We start from the raw sequence: 12,992 nt of genomic DNA, 5'->3' as shown, positions 1-12,992 counted from the left end.
TATTTAATCTTCAAATATAAATTAATCAACTGTTGAATTGATAATAAATTAATTTCCTTACTCCTATTTTATTTAGGATTATGATTTATATTTAAGTCAACTTATTAGGGAACCTAATGGGTCACACACATAAGAACCATTAGTTATAAAATAAAATGAGATGATTAATCAAGTGTGACTTGATTGTAAATAAATTTTAGAAATTACAAACCATAATTAATATAATTAATACAGAGGATTACAATTCATGTAATGACTTGATTGAATAAATTTATAAAATTAACCTAAAATAACATATGTGATATTATTTAACAGGCAATTTGATATTTTATTTATTTATAGGGTTTTTAGGTTTTTTTATAAATAAAAAATTATACCTCTTATTTTCTAAGATAAGTAGAGAACAATACAGAAATACCTAAAACACAAAAACAAAGAGGTAACACTAAAAGGTATAGCAATCCTTCTCTTCTAAAAATATTTAGGAAATTTTTCACTGTGGTTCGTATGAATTATCGTTAGAGTCCAAATACTTGGACGACTTATGGTTTGCAACAATCCAATATTGAAGCAAATATTCAAAGTAAAAAAAGAACATCTGATCTTCCGATAATCTTCGCATAAATTCTAAAAAAATTTAGTTACGTTTAACGAGATCCTTGAGACTTCAATTTTTTTTTTAAATTTACAGTTTTCGTTGTATGTATATGTTTTAAGAAACCTAATAGTGGTAGAAAAGCTATAGTTAGACAATTAAAGTTTTTGTTTGTATGTTTTAATTGTTATTAACATTAATTTTAAAATAATTTTATTTGCAAAATTTCTCTCTATTTTTTTTAAATAAATGGTTACTGTTCCGGCCCGATCTGGCCGGAATCTGATATTCTGACCAGAACTTACCAGAAATTAAAAAAAAAATCGCTTTTATAGCAGCAGCGCCAGGCGCGAGCATGGATGCTGCCTCGCCAACGCTTAAACAACAGCACCCATGGGCTGCTGCTGGAGCCTCATGCCAGCTGCGCCAGGCGTGCCTCAACGTCAACCTTGCATCGTCCCACTGCCGGCATGAACAACCACATGGCCGTAGCCACCACAAACGACTAAGTAATTTGAAGGGAGAGTTCACACTTGGTCCAAATTCGAAATTTCTTTATAGAAGATCTCAGATAATTTTTTTTCTTGAACTCTTCAAACAATATTTGTAGTCAAAGACATGCCAGAATATCCCTTGAATAACTTCAGAATAAGATGAAAATAAACTTTAGCTAATATAAAATATTTATTTATTTTTCACAATACATTTTTCAAGTAGATGTATACACCTTTCACAAAATTAATGAAAGCAATTATTTCCATTCTTGCCTCAACATCAATCTTGCAACGTACCACTGTCGGCATGAACAACCACATGGCAGTAGCCACCACAAACCCCACCACAAGTGGTGCTGCCACCACCCTAGGCAATCCGCATGAACAGTTTAATTCCCTCTTGATAACAATTTCAATAGTCAAGCAAACACCATGCAAGAGAAAGAAGCATGTGACCTCCCAAGTTGGCTTTCGGCGTCCAATGTGATAGAAAATCAGCTCGTGCATGATGCCAGAAACCAAAAATGATGCAAGCGCAGCTGGTAATAGGGTCCATTTTTTTGTCATACAACGGCTAAAAAGGGACCTGACAGGATTGAATACCGCAGGGTGTAGGACACTAGTCACCATCAGGTTCCATCTTTTGCCCCAAAAGTCTTGCAATGAGCTAGCTAGGTATGGCTCATCAAATTGTGGCTCGAGTTCTATACCAAGGAAGGCTCGAGCTACGGCTCCAACCATGGCTAAGATTAATTCTAGACCAATATAAATGTGGATAACATAGACTAGCAATATGATTTTTGAATGGATATATTCTTCTTTGGTGTACATGTAACCAAATAAGACCAGTAGTAGAAACTTTATGAAATATTGTAGAGGTGTGCTAAGGCCTTTTCTGGGGACTTCTTGAGATGGGGTATCGTTGTCTTCAACATTTACAAGCTTCTCAAGATCTTGATTATCATTAACATTTACAAGCTCTTGACTATGAGGAGATAAATTTGGTGGAGGGTTTTGTTGAATCTTGATGGGAAGGCAAGCTAAGGCAATAAAATGTGGCAAAGAGAGGGGTGGCTGGGGTGATAAAGGGCCTTGGTCTAAGGCAAAGAGAAGAAGCTTGAAGTTTGCAAGCCAAGAGAGGAAGAAAGAAGAAAGAGCTCTAAGATTGAAGACAGAGATATAGAGAGGAAGGACAAGAAATATGCATATGACTGGGAGGATAGCAAAGAGCCTAGTTGTTCCTTTGTCGATCAACTGACCTATTTTGTGACAATAGCAAAGTAGTGCCAGGACTAGAATCCATACCAAGAGGAAGTTGGGCAAGCCACCTCCCATTTTCAATCTATGTTTCCTCAAATTGTGAGGAGACTATGCGTCTAGAGCACTTTCAAGTTGCAAGAACCATCCTTACCATACAGCATATGTTCTTGATATATTTTATTTCCTGTGGCCCATTCATCATGTGCTTTAAATGATTTGATATGAATCCAAGACGGATAGCCCAACCACATTCAAGATTTTTCTTCTGTTTACTTTACTGAATTGATGTGTGCTAAAGATTTTTCTTTACAGCATGACCTCTTTTTTGTGTCTAAACTACTTGTCGGCTGTTGATCTTAACGAAAGTTAGTGTTTCAAAGCTATGATTTTATATATTTAAAATAGAAGGAAATTGCAGAAAAAGGACAGAATTTTTTTCAAAACTTGTCACATGCGGAGTAATTTAACTTATAACTTGTCAAAACTGAATATCAAATCGCAGTATATATATCAAGCTTTAATTAGAATCTTAATTTTTTCTTTCTTTCTTTCTATCCTTTAACGAAGGGTATACGTACGTAGTTCAAACATATAAAATCTGAGATTAATTATGTGTATATTATCTTATGTATTTTCATTAATTTTGATGATAAATAACATAACATAATGATAACTCTTAATATAAAGCTATATCTCCATCACATTGAATACCCTTTTCAATTGCTTTATACATTGTTGGTTGCCCGGCGTGTTCCATATCGGCATATCCTTTTGGAAAGGAAAAAAGGAGAAAGGACATCAAGACGAAGGGATAGGCACACGATTCTAGAGCTAAAAAGAGTCGTGTGGGGAAAATAAAGATCATATATATCAGCAATTCTATTCCTAGATAATAGTCGAGAATCTTTATTGACTAAACCAGAATACAGAGATGAACAAAATTATCTGAGTATATCAAGATTGTACGTGTAACATGGTTTAAGTGTTAATAACATCATTATTATTTGAAAGAAGGTTATTTTCATTGTGTACACACTCTAATTAATACCTATTCAATTCTCGGCAAAGGAATTTTAAGTGTTAATAACATCATTATTTTTGGGATTTGGTTAGAGTATCGATCAACGAGACAAAAATTCCACAATTAATCCATTATTTTATATATGAATAGTCTGTAAAGGATATCCTAACATTTAATTATAAGAAGAAGACAAATGGTCTAATAAAAATTGGAAATAGTGTGATTAAATTTCTTATTATGGGAATGCTATGAATTAATTCTTGGAGAATTTCTTTTGGTAAAAAAAGGGTCGGCTATTTTTGTTTGTGTTGATTAGGATTAGGAAAATCATTAAGCAATTGTTAACCAAGTTACGGTGGTAAAGCAGAAAAATGTACTAGCCTCTAGGTGTGAGGCTTTTATTTCTCAAGAACAAAAATCCGTGCATTTATAAGGTTGGTTAATTTGTCTTTGTTCCTTGATTGCTCTAGTTTTTTTTAAAAAAATTTAATTTCTAATTAATATAATGTTGAAAGATAAAATTAATAAAAATAATAATCAATTAAAAAATAAAAAATCAATTTATACTAAAATCGCTTATTTTGACGGTCAAAATCAGCATAAAAAAAACTCTCTTTATACTAAAATCCAATTACCCTCTCTCATGCATGCAAAAAAAAAATACTAGAAAATGAATTTTGGTACCAAAATCTAATTTATGATAAAAGTGACCAATTACATATTAATTCAAAAAGATGAGGATCAAACTTAAGTTTTTGTACAAACTTTGAAGTTACCACATATTTTCTCTGTGTTTTTCACTTTGATCTTTTATCTTTTAATTTTTTTCTTCAAAAAAAAGAATTTATTGATTATTAACATGAGCTTAAAAATGTTTAATTATGCAAAAAAAAAAAGTTTAAGAATCAAATTAAAAATTTTAAAACAAATAAACTATTTCTTTATAAGAAAATATTTAGTGTAAAGTACACGGTAAAAACACTCATTTTTTTAATATAATGTTGTCACGTTTATGATTGGTTTTGGTTTGTGTGTTTGGTATTGTGATAGCTGTTATGATTGTGGTTTGAAAAAAATTATTTTATAAAAAGTATTTTTAGTTGAGTTGAGGTTGGTTTGGAAAAATATATATTTGGTTAAAACTATGGTTGAAATTGAGGTCGAACAAAAAGTAGTTTAATGTGTTTGGTTAAAAAAATGATTTTCAAATTAAGGTTATAAAATAATTAATATATATATATATATTGATAGTTTTTAATTTAAATATTGTAGATTTAACTACTGTTATTATATCATGAAATAAATAATATTAATATCAAATATTTTTTATTATTCCATTAAACTATGTTGCAATTTCATCACGTACGAAATCTACCATATAAAGACTATATTTTTCATGGTTTTTTAAGTGCGCAACAACAAAAATTGAATTTTTTGTTACGTCATCAAGCGATTTTCTTCTAATTTTTTGAATAAAACACAAATAACAATTAAAAAAATAAAAACACAATTTTTTTTACTGTGAACAGTGCCAAGTGAATGGCACTGTTTACTTGGGCACTGTTCACCACAAGAAGTGAACAGTGTCCAGGTAAATTAATTTACGTGGACATTAGACACGGCCACATGAGAAGCAGCTGAGAGTTGCTTCTCAATAACCAACGTTTTTAACGGGCCTCATAGATACAATAATTTGTATTTTATTGTTATCAAATGTATTATTTACTTGGTTTGTTTTAAAATAGTCGTAACCACGTAAAATTAATTTTAACATTATTATATCAAAACGATCTAATAACATAAAACAAAAATAATTTTTGGCCAAAAGAAAATTAAAATGATTTTTTGTCGATGTTTGAAGTATAGTTATATTAAAACAGGTTTAATTGGTAGATAGATCCGTCCTTTCATCAGACCGCAGTGTATTGTGATAAATATCATTCAATCAAAACCCAATTGATGATCATGACAAGTTATGGGCACTAATTAAAGTCAGATCATATCTCCATTACTCAAAGCTCAATAAACCTAAAGGAGCCGTTTTTGGTTCTTCTTCTTAAACTGAAGTCTATTGGGTTTTACTCCTAATTGCCTTTGGGCTTCTGTTATATGTTTGTGATTCATTTTAGTCGAATGAAGAACACGCCCAAATATGAACCATAATGGAACATTCGAGCATAATTATGAATTAGGATTTCTACTAAAGATTTCAAGTTCAAGAATTGGTGCTTCTGTGTATTTTTATTGTAAGTTCCTCGTGTTGCATTGCATATCTAAAGAATGTGGCAAAGGTTAATGCCCCGAATATTCAAATAGCAAGATTCATCTCCAGGCAACACAATTAATTGTTAGCAATTTGACGAATTTATTGCAACTTCCTTCTCCCAAGCATATATATATATATATATATATATATATATATATATATATATATATATATATATATATATATATATATATAGACACACACACACACATTGACCATTCAGTACCACTCATTTACATTTCATGGATAATGTAATATTTACAAACCCAAGCATGACAAAGAAGATAGATAGCAGATGAAGTTTTTCAAAGTGGGCATAAAACAAAATATTTTAAATGATTGATAAGTTTTAAATTTTCTTGATATATTGGAGATAATTTTATTCGAGAGAGTATTAAGAGTATAAGCTTTGTTTGGTATTGTGTTTTAAGTGGAGTCAATTAAAATTTGATTTTTTTTAAATTAATTTTTTTATGTTTTTGAATTATTTTGATATGCTAATATTAAAAATAATTTTTAAGAATAAAAAAAATATTATTTTAATATTTTTTCGAGTGAAAAACATTTTAAAAAACGACCGTTATCACACTCTCAAACATAAAAAAAAATTAAAAAAAATGTATTTAGAACATACCATTAACTCATCTTAGCCAAAAAAAAAAAAAAAAAAACCAAATCTGATAGGGTTGAAGGCTTGATACATAGCACTAACATCGCCATCCCACAAGAATCTAAACATATCAAGATTAACATGGTAAACAACCTCTTCAAGCCTTGTTTCTTGACAAAACACTAACCAAGGTTTCAAATGCCACAAATGAAGATCCACCTTCCAACAAAGCTTTCCTTCCAATTTCACTCATTGCTTTGACCTTGGTTTTTACCTCACTAGAACCTTGAATCACATCTTTCACAGCTTTTGCTATTTGGTCTGCCTTCACAGCATCACTAGTATCCTTTCTATAGTCCACAAGAACCTTTGCTACTTTGCTAGAGCCCAAGTGCAATCTCTTTCAATTGAGGCTCACTAAAACTCCCTTGACTTCCAAAGCACAAGAACAGTAACACAGACTTTTCTGGCTAAGCATCAAGAAACTTCATGATCTCATCACGTTGGTTCCCATCAGCTTCTGGACTGTTGCCCTCGTGATAAACCACTGGCCCCACAGTGTAAACTGGGGGTACACTTGCCTCGCCATTAAGATAGTTAACAGCATGGGATTCTAGCTCAGCAAATGTATTCACAATAATACCCTTTACCTCCATGAATTTTCTAGCATGGCCCACAAAAGTTGAGTACCCTCCATCATGGAACAACAAACTTGGCAAAACCTTGGAGGGAACTGGGTTCACGTAACTAGGGATGATAGATTCAGGATCAGTTCGTTTGAAGGTGGTCCCTCCCTGGTCAAATCTATCAGCAAGGTAAAGCATAGAACCAAGAAAAGCAGCACCAGAAGCCAAGAAAATATAACAAATCAAGAACCAAACCAGGTGACTTGTTGGACAAAGCATCGTTGAAAATTGCATCCTTAACATGGTCTCTATGATGAGCAATGAAAATTGAAACAAAATGTTCAGGACAAGCTAGAACATCTTCTAGGGGTGGTGGGGTCACAGAAGGAAGACCTAGGAATTGAAACTCAGGATGAGATGCATTGAAGTTTCTCAACATATGTTGCAGCATTATGTGCAAATGGTGGTGGAGAAACTTTCATTTCTTTCAAGCAAAAGTTTTGCAAACTCCATGACTGATACAAGGTGACCAATCCCTGGTGCTGGGACAAAGACCAGGGTTTAATTTCTTGGGTGCCATTTTTGGAGGATATGTAAGGTTTTTGACTCCTTTGTGCTCTTTGGTGGACAAACAATTTGGGACTGAGTTATAATATGCTAGATCTAGTGGGAATTCAATGCTCTTTTCCTCTTAATAATGTTCGAGAATATATTGATTTCCACATATTGAGTGTTGCCATTCGTTAAAGACTTAGGTGAAGAAAAATTGGGCACCTAGTATGATTTTAATTAATTTTTTTCTTACAATAATTATAGCGAGGACTGTTTTTCCGACAAAAAATCATGGTTACCAAAGAAAGAAGTCAAAATTATAAGAATACCTTGTTGAAAGATTCCTATTTTTTATATAAACAAATCATTTTTTTTTATAAAAACAAATTACATTATAATTAACATATAGATTCTGTAAATAATAGATAGTGAATTAATTGTATATTTTAAAAACGTTAATGATTGGTTGATACCGGAGATACGATGAAAATTTTGTACGATTTATTTGTATTTTTTTTGTGTAATAGAAAATATATTAGAAAATAATATAAATCATATCCTAAAACTTTACCTAACAGCTTAAACTACTGGATTGAGATGGTTCTTTGACATGGTATCAGAACCTTGATGACCAAGTGATCACGGGTTTGAATCTCACCACCCCAATTTATTTGATAAAAAATAAGCACAAGATAATATGGGTATGTGCAAGTCTCAAGTTTAAAGGACTTTCACTTGAGAGAGTATGTTAAAGAATAATATATATCATATCCTAAAACCTTACCTAACAGCTTAAATTATTGGATTGAGATGATTTTATGATAAAATATACCTAACATAATTTAATGGAAAGTTATAATGATATAAAAATCTTGTCATTATCCTAAATTAGAAGGAGAATCAATGAATTTCTAATAAAAATAAAAATAGGTGACATTTAAGCTTTCTCTTTTTTTTTTTTTTTGCTTTAAAAAACTTCTATTTGTGATTTACTATGTTCAATGAAAAAGAAATATTTGAATTTTTATTCTATTTCAAGATATCCATTTCTATTTATTATATTTGAAGATCTCTAGTACTCCCAAAATTAGATTAATCATATACTTTTTTTATTAGGTTTTTTTAATAATATTTATATTCTATCTATTATTAATTGAAAAATAAGTAATAAAAATAAAAATAAAAACCTTGACCATTCAAATTGGTTTTATTCAATATCTATTTGATTTGATTAAAATACTATTTTTATTGGTTATTGTCTCAAGTAGAAAAGATAAAAATATATGAGATATATCCCTATTTTTATATTTAAAAATAATATAAATTCATTCAAAAAAAATTAAAAACATATTTATTTTATAATCAAATATGTTTGGTCTCTTTAACCTCTATCATTTTTATCTCATCCTTAAACTTTCTCTCTATTTTTTTTTTTTTTTGGGTTTGGTTAATTTGGTTGCACAAGGGTTGAGGAGATATTTAGTAATCCAAGAGATAATAATTATTGTATATGAGAAAATATATAGTAGTAAAAAGAAATTGTTAAAAGTGAAATTATCTTATTGGTGCAGGTGCAATGTTCCTCATGCTTCGTAATTCACAATCACAAGAAGGAAAAGAGAAAAAGGTAAGGAAAAGAAAAGCAAGAGAAACAGTCGTCGCCAGGTTCAAACGAGGAAAGGTTTATGGTGGATCCCTAGGCTAGGCACCCAGAGATGAGGAAGGGCGTAGTAAGCAACGAAATGCTTCGGAGAGCTTAAAAACAACCCCAAATGGCGTCGTTTAGCTCGATTTTTACACAGCAAATGTAAGAAAACGACAACTTGGTAGTGGCTGCCTCCCTCCCTCCTATCCCATCAAGCAAAAGAAATTTCTAGTTAACATATATTTACTTGCCTTCTTATGAGAAAATTATATTTTTAGAACTTTTATATGTGGTTTTATCATTTTCAAATAAAAGTAAGATACTTGAAATTATATTTTTTTTTCAAGAGTTGTGAGACCGACTTGAGTTGAGACCTAAAATATGACTTAAATTATTGAGTTCTGTATTTGAGGTCTTGGTTTAGCGGTGGTAGGAATTTGTTCATTTTCTATATACTTGGGTTCGAATTTTATTGTGCATGTCTGTCATCCCCACGGTGTTTTATATGCTCACTAGGTTTACATGATGTTTAGTGAACCGTAAGATTAATCATGATACGCTTAAACTGACTAGAACACCTCATAAAATAAAATAAAAATTATACAACACCAAGTGTTTGTCAAGTTGTATACAACGCCAATCGAATTAAAACTCCAGCCCTCTATTTTTCCTCTCCCACCACCATGCCTCACCCATCTCTCTCTCCCAACCGAGAAACGCCTCTTCCACTACCGCGATACCACCCTCCTCTCTCTCTTCACCCTCTCGTGATGGTTTCTCTCTGCTCTCACTGCGGGTTCTTGTCGAGCGCTTCAGATCTGTCCAATCACGAGTTGAAGTGATTTGGTTGAAGTGATTTTTAGATGTAGTTAAATGGTATTTGTTAAGAAGAATTTATTATGAATTATAAGGTTGGTTTTTAATGATAGAAAACTGAGAGGTTGGTTATAGAGCCCAACTCACATTTTCTTGGCGAGTTGTATGCAATACATGCAACTCTGTAGTCTTTCTTTAAATACTTTCTGAAATGTTATTTTTCTTTTCTACTGTGATAAGTTTTTTGAGAACAGTATGTCACCTCACATGCAGTGCTCTTTGGCATTTAGCAAACATTTTATCTGAACGTACTCATTGGTTGGGGTGATCAATGCTAGCACTGAGTCCCTTTAGCACTTTTTGTTTGTTTGTTCATAAAGAAGACACAGGGTTACAGCAGGATCATATTTCTTGATTTGAAACCAATCCCAAAGAGTTACCCCTACAAATTATCCAAGCTACCAAAGAAACAAAACAGAAAAGGGATGGCCTTTCTACAAGGCCTCAGCTTAATTAAGAGACTAATCCATGCAAAATCAGAACACAATACTATAACTTATTATGAAAATGAGATTAAGCCATAATAGGAAGTGATGATCATTGATGAAAATTAAGCTCTTCAAGGCTTGTTTTCTAACCATTGATCAATCAAGTTTCCTAAAGCAACATATGAAGATCCACCCTCTACCACAGCTTTCTGGGCCATTTCACTGGTTGCTTTGGCCTTGTTTCTAAGTTCACCTCCTTGCTCCATCATGGTTTTCACAGCTTTTGTTATGTCCTCTGCCTTGACAAAATCTATGGGACAATCTCTCCTAAAATCCAAAGTCAATTCCACTGCTAATCCCAAGTCCTTCACCAGCTGAAATGCATTGATATGTTGCTCACCATATAATGGCCAGGTTATGATAGGCACACCATACCATAAGGTCTCCAAAGTTGAGTTCCATCCACAGTGTGATACAAAAGCACCTACTGCTCTATGTGCCAAGATTTCTACTTGAGGTGCCCATCCACATAGCATGCCAGTATTTTCAGTCTTTTCCAAGAATCCCTCCGGCAAGATTTCTCCATAGTTGTCAAAATAACTAGCGTGCAGCTGCCCCTTGGAGGGTTTCAATCGAATGGACCATAGGAATCGGTGTCCACTCTTCTCGAGCCCGATTGCAATCTCTTTCAACTGAGCCTCATCAAATCCTCCTCCACTTCCAAAGCACAAAAACACCACTGATTTTTCAGGTTGATCATCAAGCCATTTGATGATCTCGTCACGCTTAACAGCATCTGATCCTGACAAACTCTTTCCCCTGTGATCAATCAATGGCCCGACATTGAAAATTGGTGGTATATCATCTCTAGCCAAAAGAGCATGAACTACATGAGACTCAACCTCTGAAAATGTGTTAATAATGATGCCATTGGCATCTTTGAACTTCCTTCCATGGTATGCAAATGTTTCATATCCCTCATCGTTGTGCAGTAACGGCAAAACACGATAAGGCACAGGATTTGCATAGAAAGGGATGATATAGTCAGGGTCTGTAGGTCTAAACTTAGGCTGGCCATACTCTTCCCTGTCTGAAAGGTAAAACATCAAGCCAAGAAAGGCAGCACCAGAAGTGAAAAAAACATGAGAAGGGACCCCAAGTTCTCTTGCAACATCAATAAAGGCAGTGCAAAACAAATCAAAAACAACACTAGCAATGGGAGCAGGGTTATTGGCCATCACTTGGTTAACGATAGCATCTCTTACAATGGTTTTGTGATCATTGATGTAACAACTAAAAGCATGTTCAGCGCTCACAGCTAAAGCTTCTGCAGAAGGTGGAGCTATGGTCTCAGGAAGTGCGATGAACTTGATTTGTGTATGAGCTGAGGCAAGTGATTCGATGTACTTGCTTATGCTCTCAGCATATGGATTGTTGATGACAAGCATGGTTATCAAGAAACTGTCATTTCTATCAAGAACCAGCTTTGCAAACTGAGCAGCTGATACAAGGTGGCCAACTCCAGGTGAAGGAATGAACACTAGCTGTGCTTTCTTCATTTTGGAGGTTTTGTGGTGATTTTGTGATGCCAACTTATTGATTTGCTGGAGTGATCCTCGCTTGCCTTATAATGGCTCATTATCAAAGCCACAAACCATCACGTGCCACCGTGCTAGTAGTACATAATGATAATATATTATTTTATCTTAGAAAAACAAAACTCCGAAAAACCTTATCTCGAATTGCTGCTTCGAATTTTTCCCACCATCAGATGAGGGTCATATGACGGTGGAAACGAATTCGGGTAAGATATCTAAGCAGCTAAAATTATGAAATATATATTACAGTACTTGTAAAGTATATAAGAAAAACGAATCCAATTTAGAAACATAAAAATGTGTTCAAAATCTGAAGCTAAGATGCCAAGAGAGGTACGATAAGGATTGATTAGTTGATAGTTACATTTGTGGTATGTGGTGACTAAGGTTTGGTCGGAAGCGGGAATGCTACATGATATTTCAGAAAGAAAATCTTGCCTATCAATGTGGAGGTGATAATTGTTTGGTCCCCCTTTATCTTTGGAGAGAGGAATAAAAGAGGGCCAATAATTCAAAGAAAAACACAGAACTATGGTAGCGGTTTATTGGTAGTGGATAAATAAATTCTAGAATCCTGATAAACTATTTATTGATTCAGCTGGTGGATAAATTGATATAAAAATAAAATGTCTTGTTATTTGGAGACGACGATGGTGAAAAACAAAGAAGACATGCTTCCTTGAGCTTGCAGAAATTCATCCTAAAACTTTGAAATGATTTTTCTTTTCTTTTCAACCAAACATCTTTTTTTTTTGTATCCTCTCATGTTCCTTAAAAAATATAAACAATAAATTTTAATGATATAAATATTATATTGATTGAATAAATACAACAATACCTAGATAACCATAGAGACTGATTGGTTTTTTTAGTAAAACTATGATAAGACTCCAATACCAATTCTATACCTCCAAAGAGAAGTTGTGAGCAACAGAAGCCTAAGAATATTGCTTTTCATGACATTACTACCAGACGAACTGGGCAACAATCAACAAACCAGAGCGCCTGCATATCCACGTAA

General features: G+C 33.0%; 2 protein-coding genes and 1 pseudogene across 2 annotated transcripts; all 3 read right to left on the bottom strand.

Moving 5' to 3' along the window:
- Window positions 1-1,260: 1,260 nt before the first annotated feature.
- Window positions 1,261-2,500, bottom strand: LOC133688610 (acyl-CoA--sterol O-acyltransferase 1-like). The gene has a single exon (XM_062108151.1). The coding sequence runs from the start codon at window positions 2,422-2,424 to the stop codon at window positions 1,291-1,293; it is 1,134 nt and encodes a 377-aa protein (XP_061964135.1). The 5' UTR covers window positions 2,425-2,500; the 3' UTR covers window positions 1,261-1,290.
- Window positions 2,501-6,596: 4,096 nt separating this feature from the next.
- Window positions 6,597-7,433, bottom strand: LOC133689520 (UDP-glycosyltransferase 71K3-like; annotated as a pseudogene).
- A 2,843-nt stretch (window positions 7,434-10,276) lies between these two features.
- On the bottom strand, window positions 10,277-12,174 carry LOC133688022 (anthocyanidin 3-O-glucosyltransferase 2-like). The gene has a single exon (XM_062107392.1). It carries the CDS (start codon window positions 11,930-11,932, stop codon window positions 10,505-10,507), a length of 1,428 nt encoding a protein of 475 aa, XP_061963376.1. The 5' UTR covers window positions 11,933-12,174; the 3' UTR covers window positions 10,277-10,504.
- Between the last annotated feature and the right edge of the window lie 818 nt (window positions 12,175-12,992).

Source organism: Populus nigra, chromosome 3 (genome assembly GCF_951802175.1).
Source record: "Populus nigra chromosome 3, ddPopNigr1.1, whole genome shotgun sequence".
In the NCBI taxonomy this organism is placed as follows: Eukaryota; Viridiplantae; Streptophyta; class Magnoliopsida; order Malpighiales; family Salicaceae; genus Populus; species Populus nigra.
This window is presented reverse-complemented; position numbering and strand designations above follow the sequence as displayed.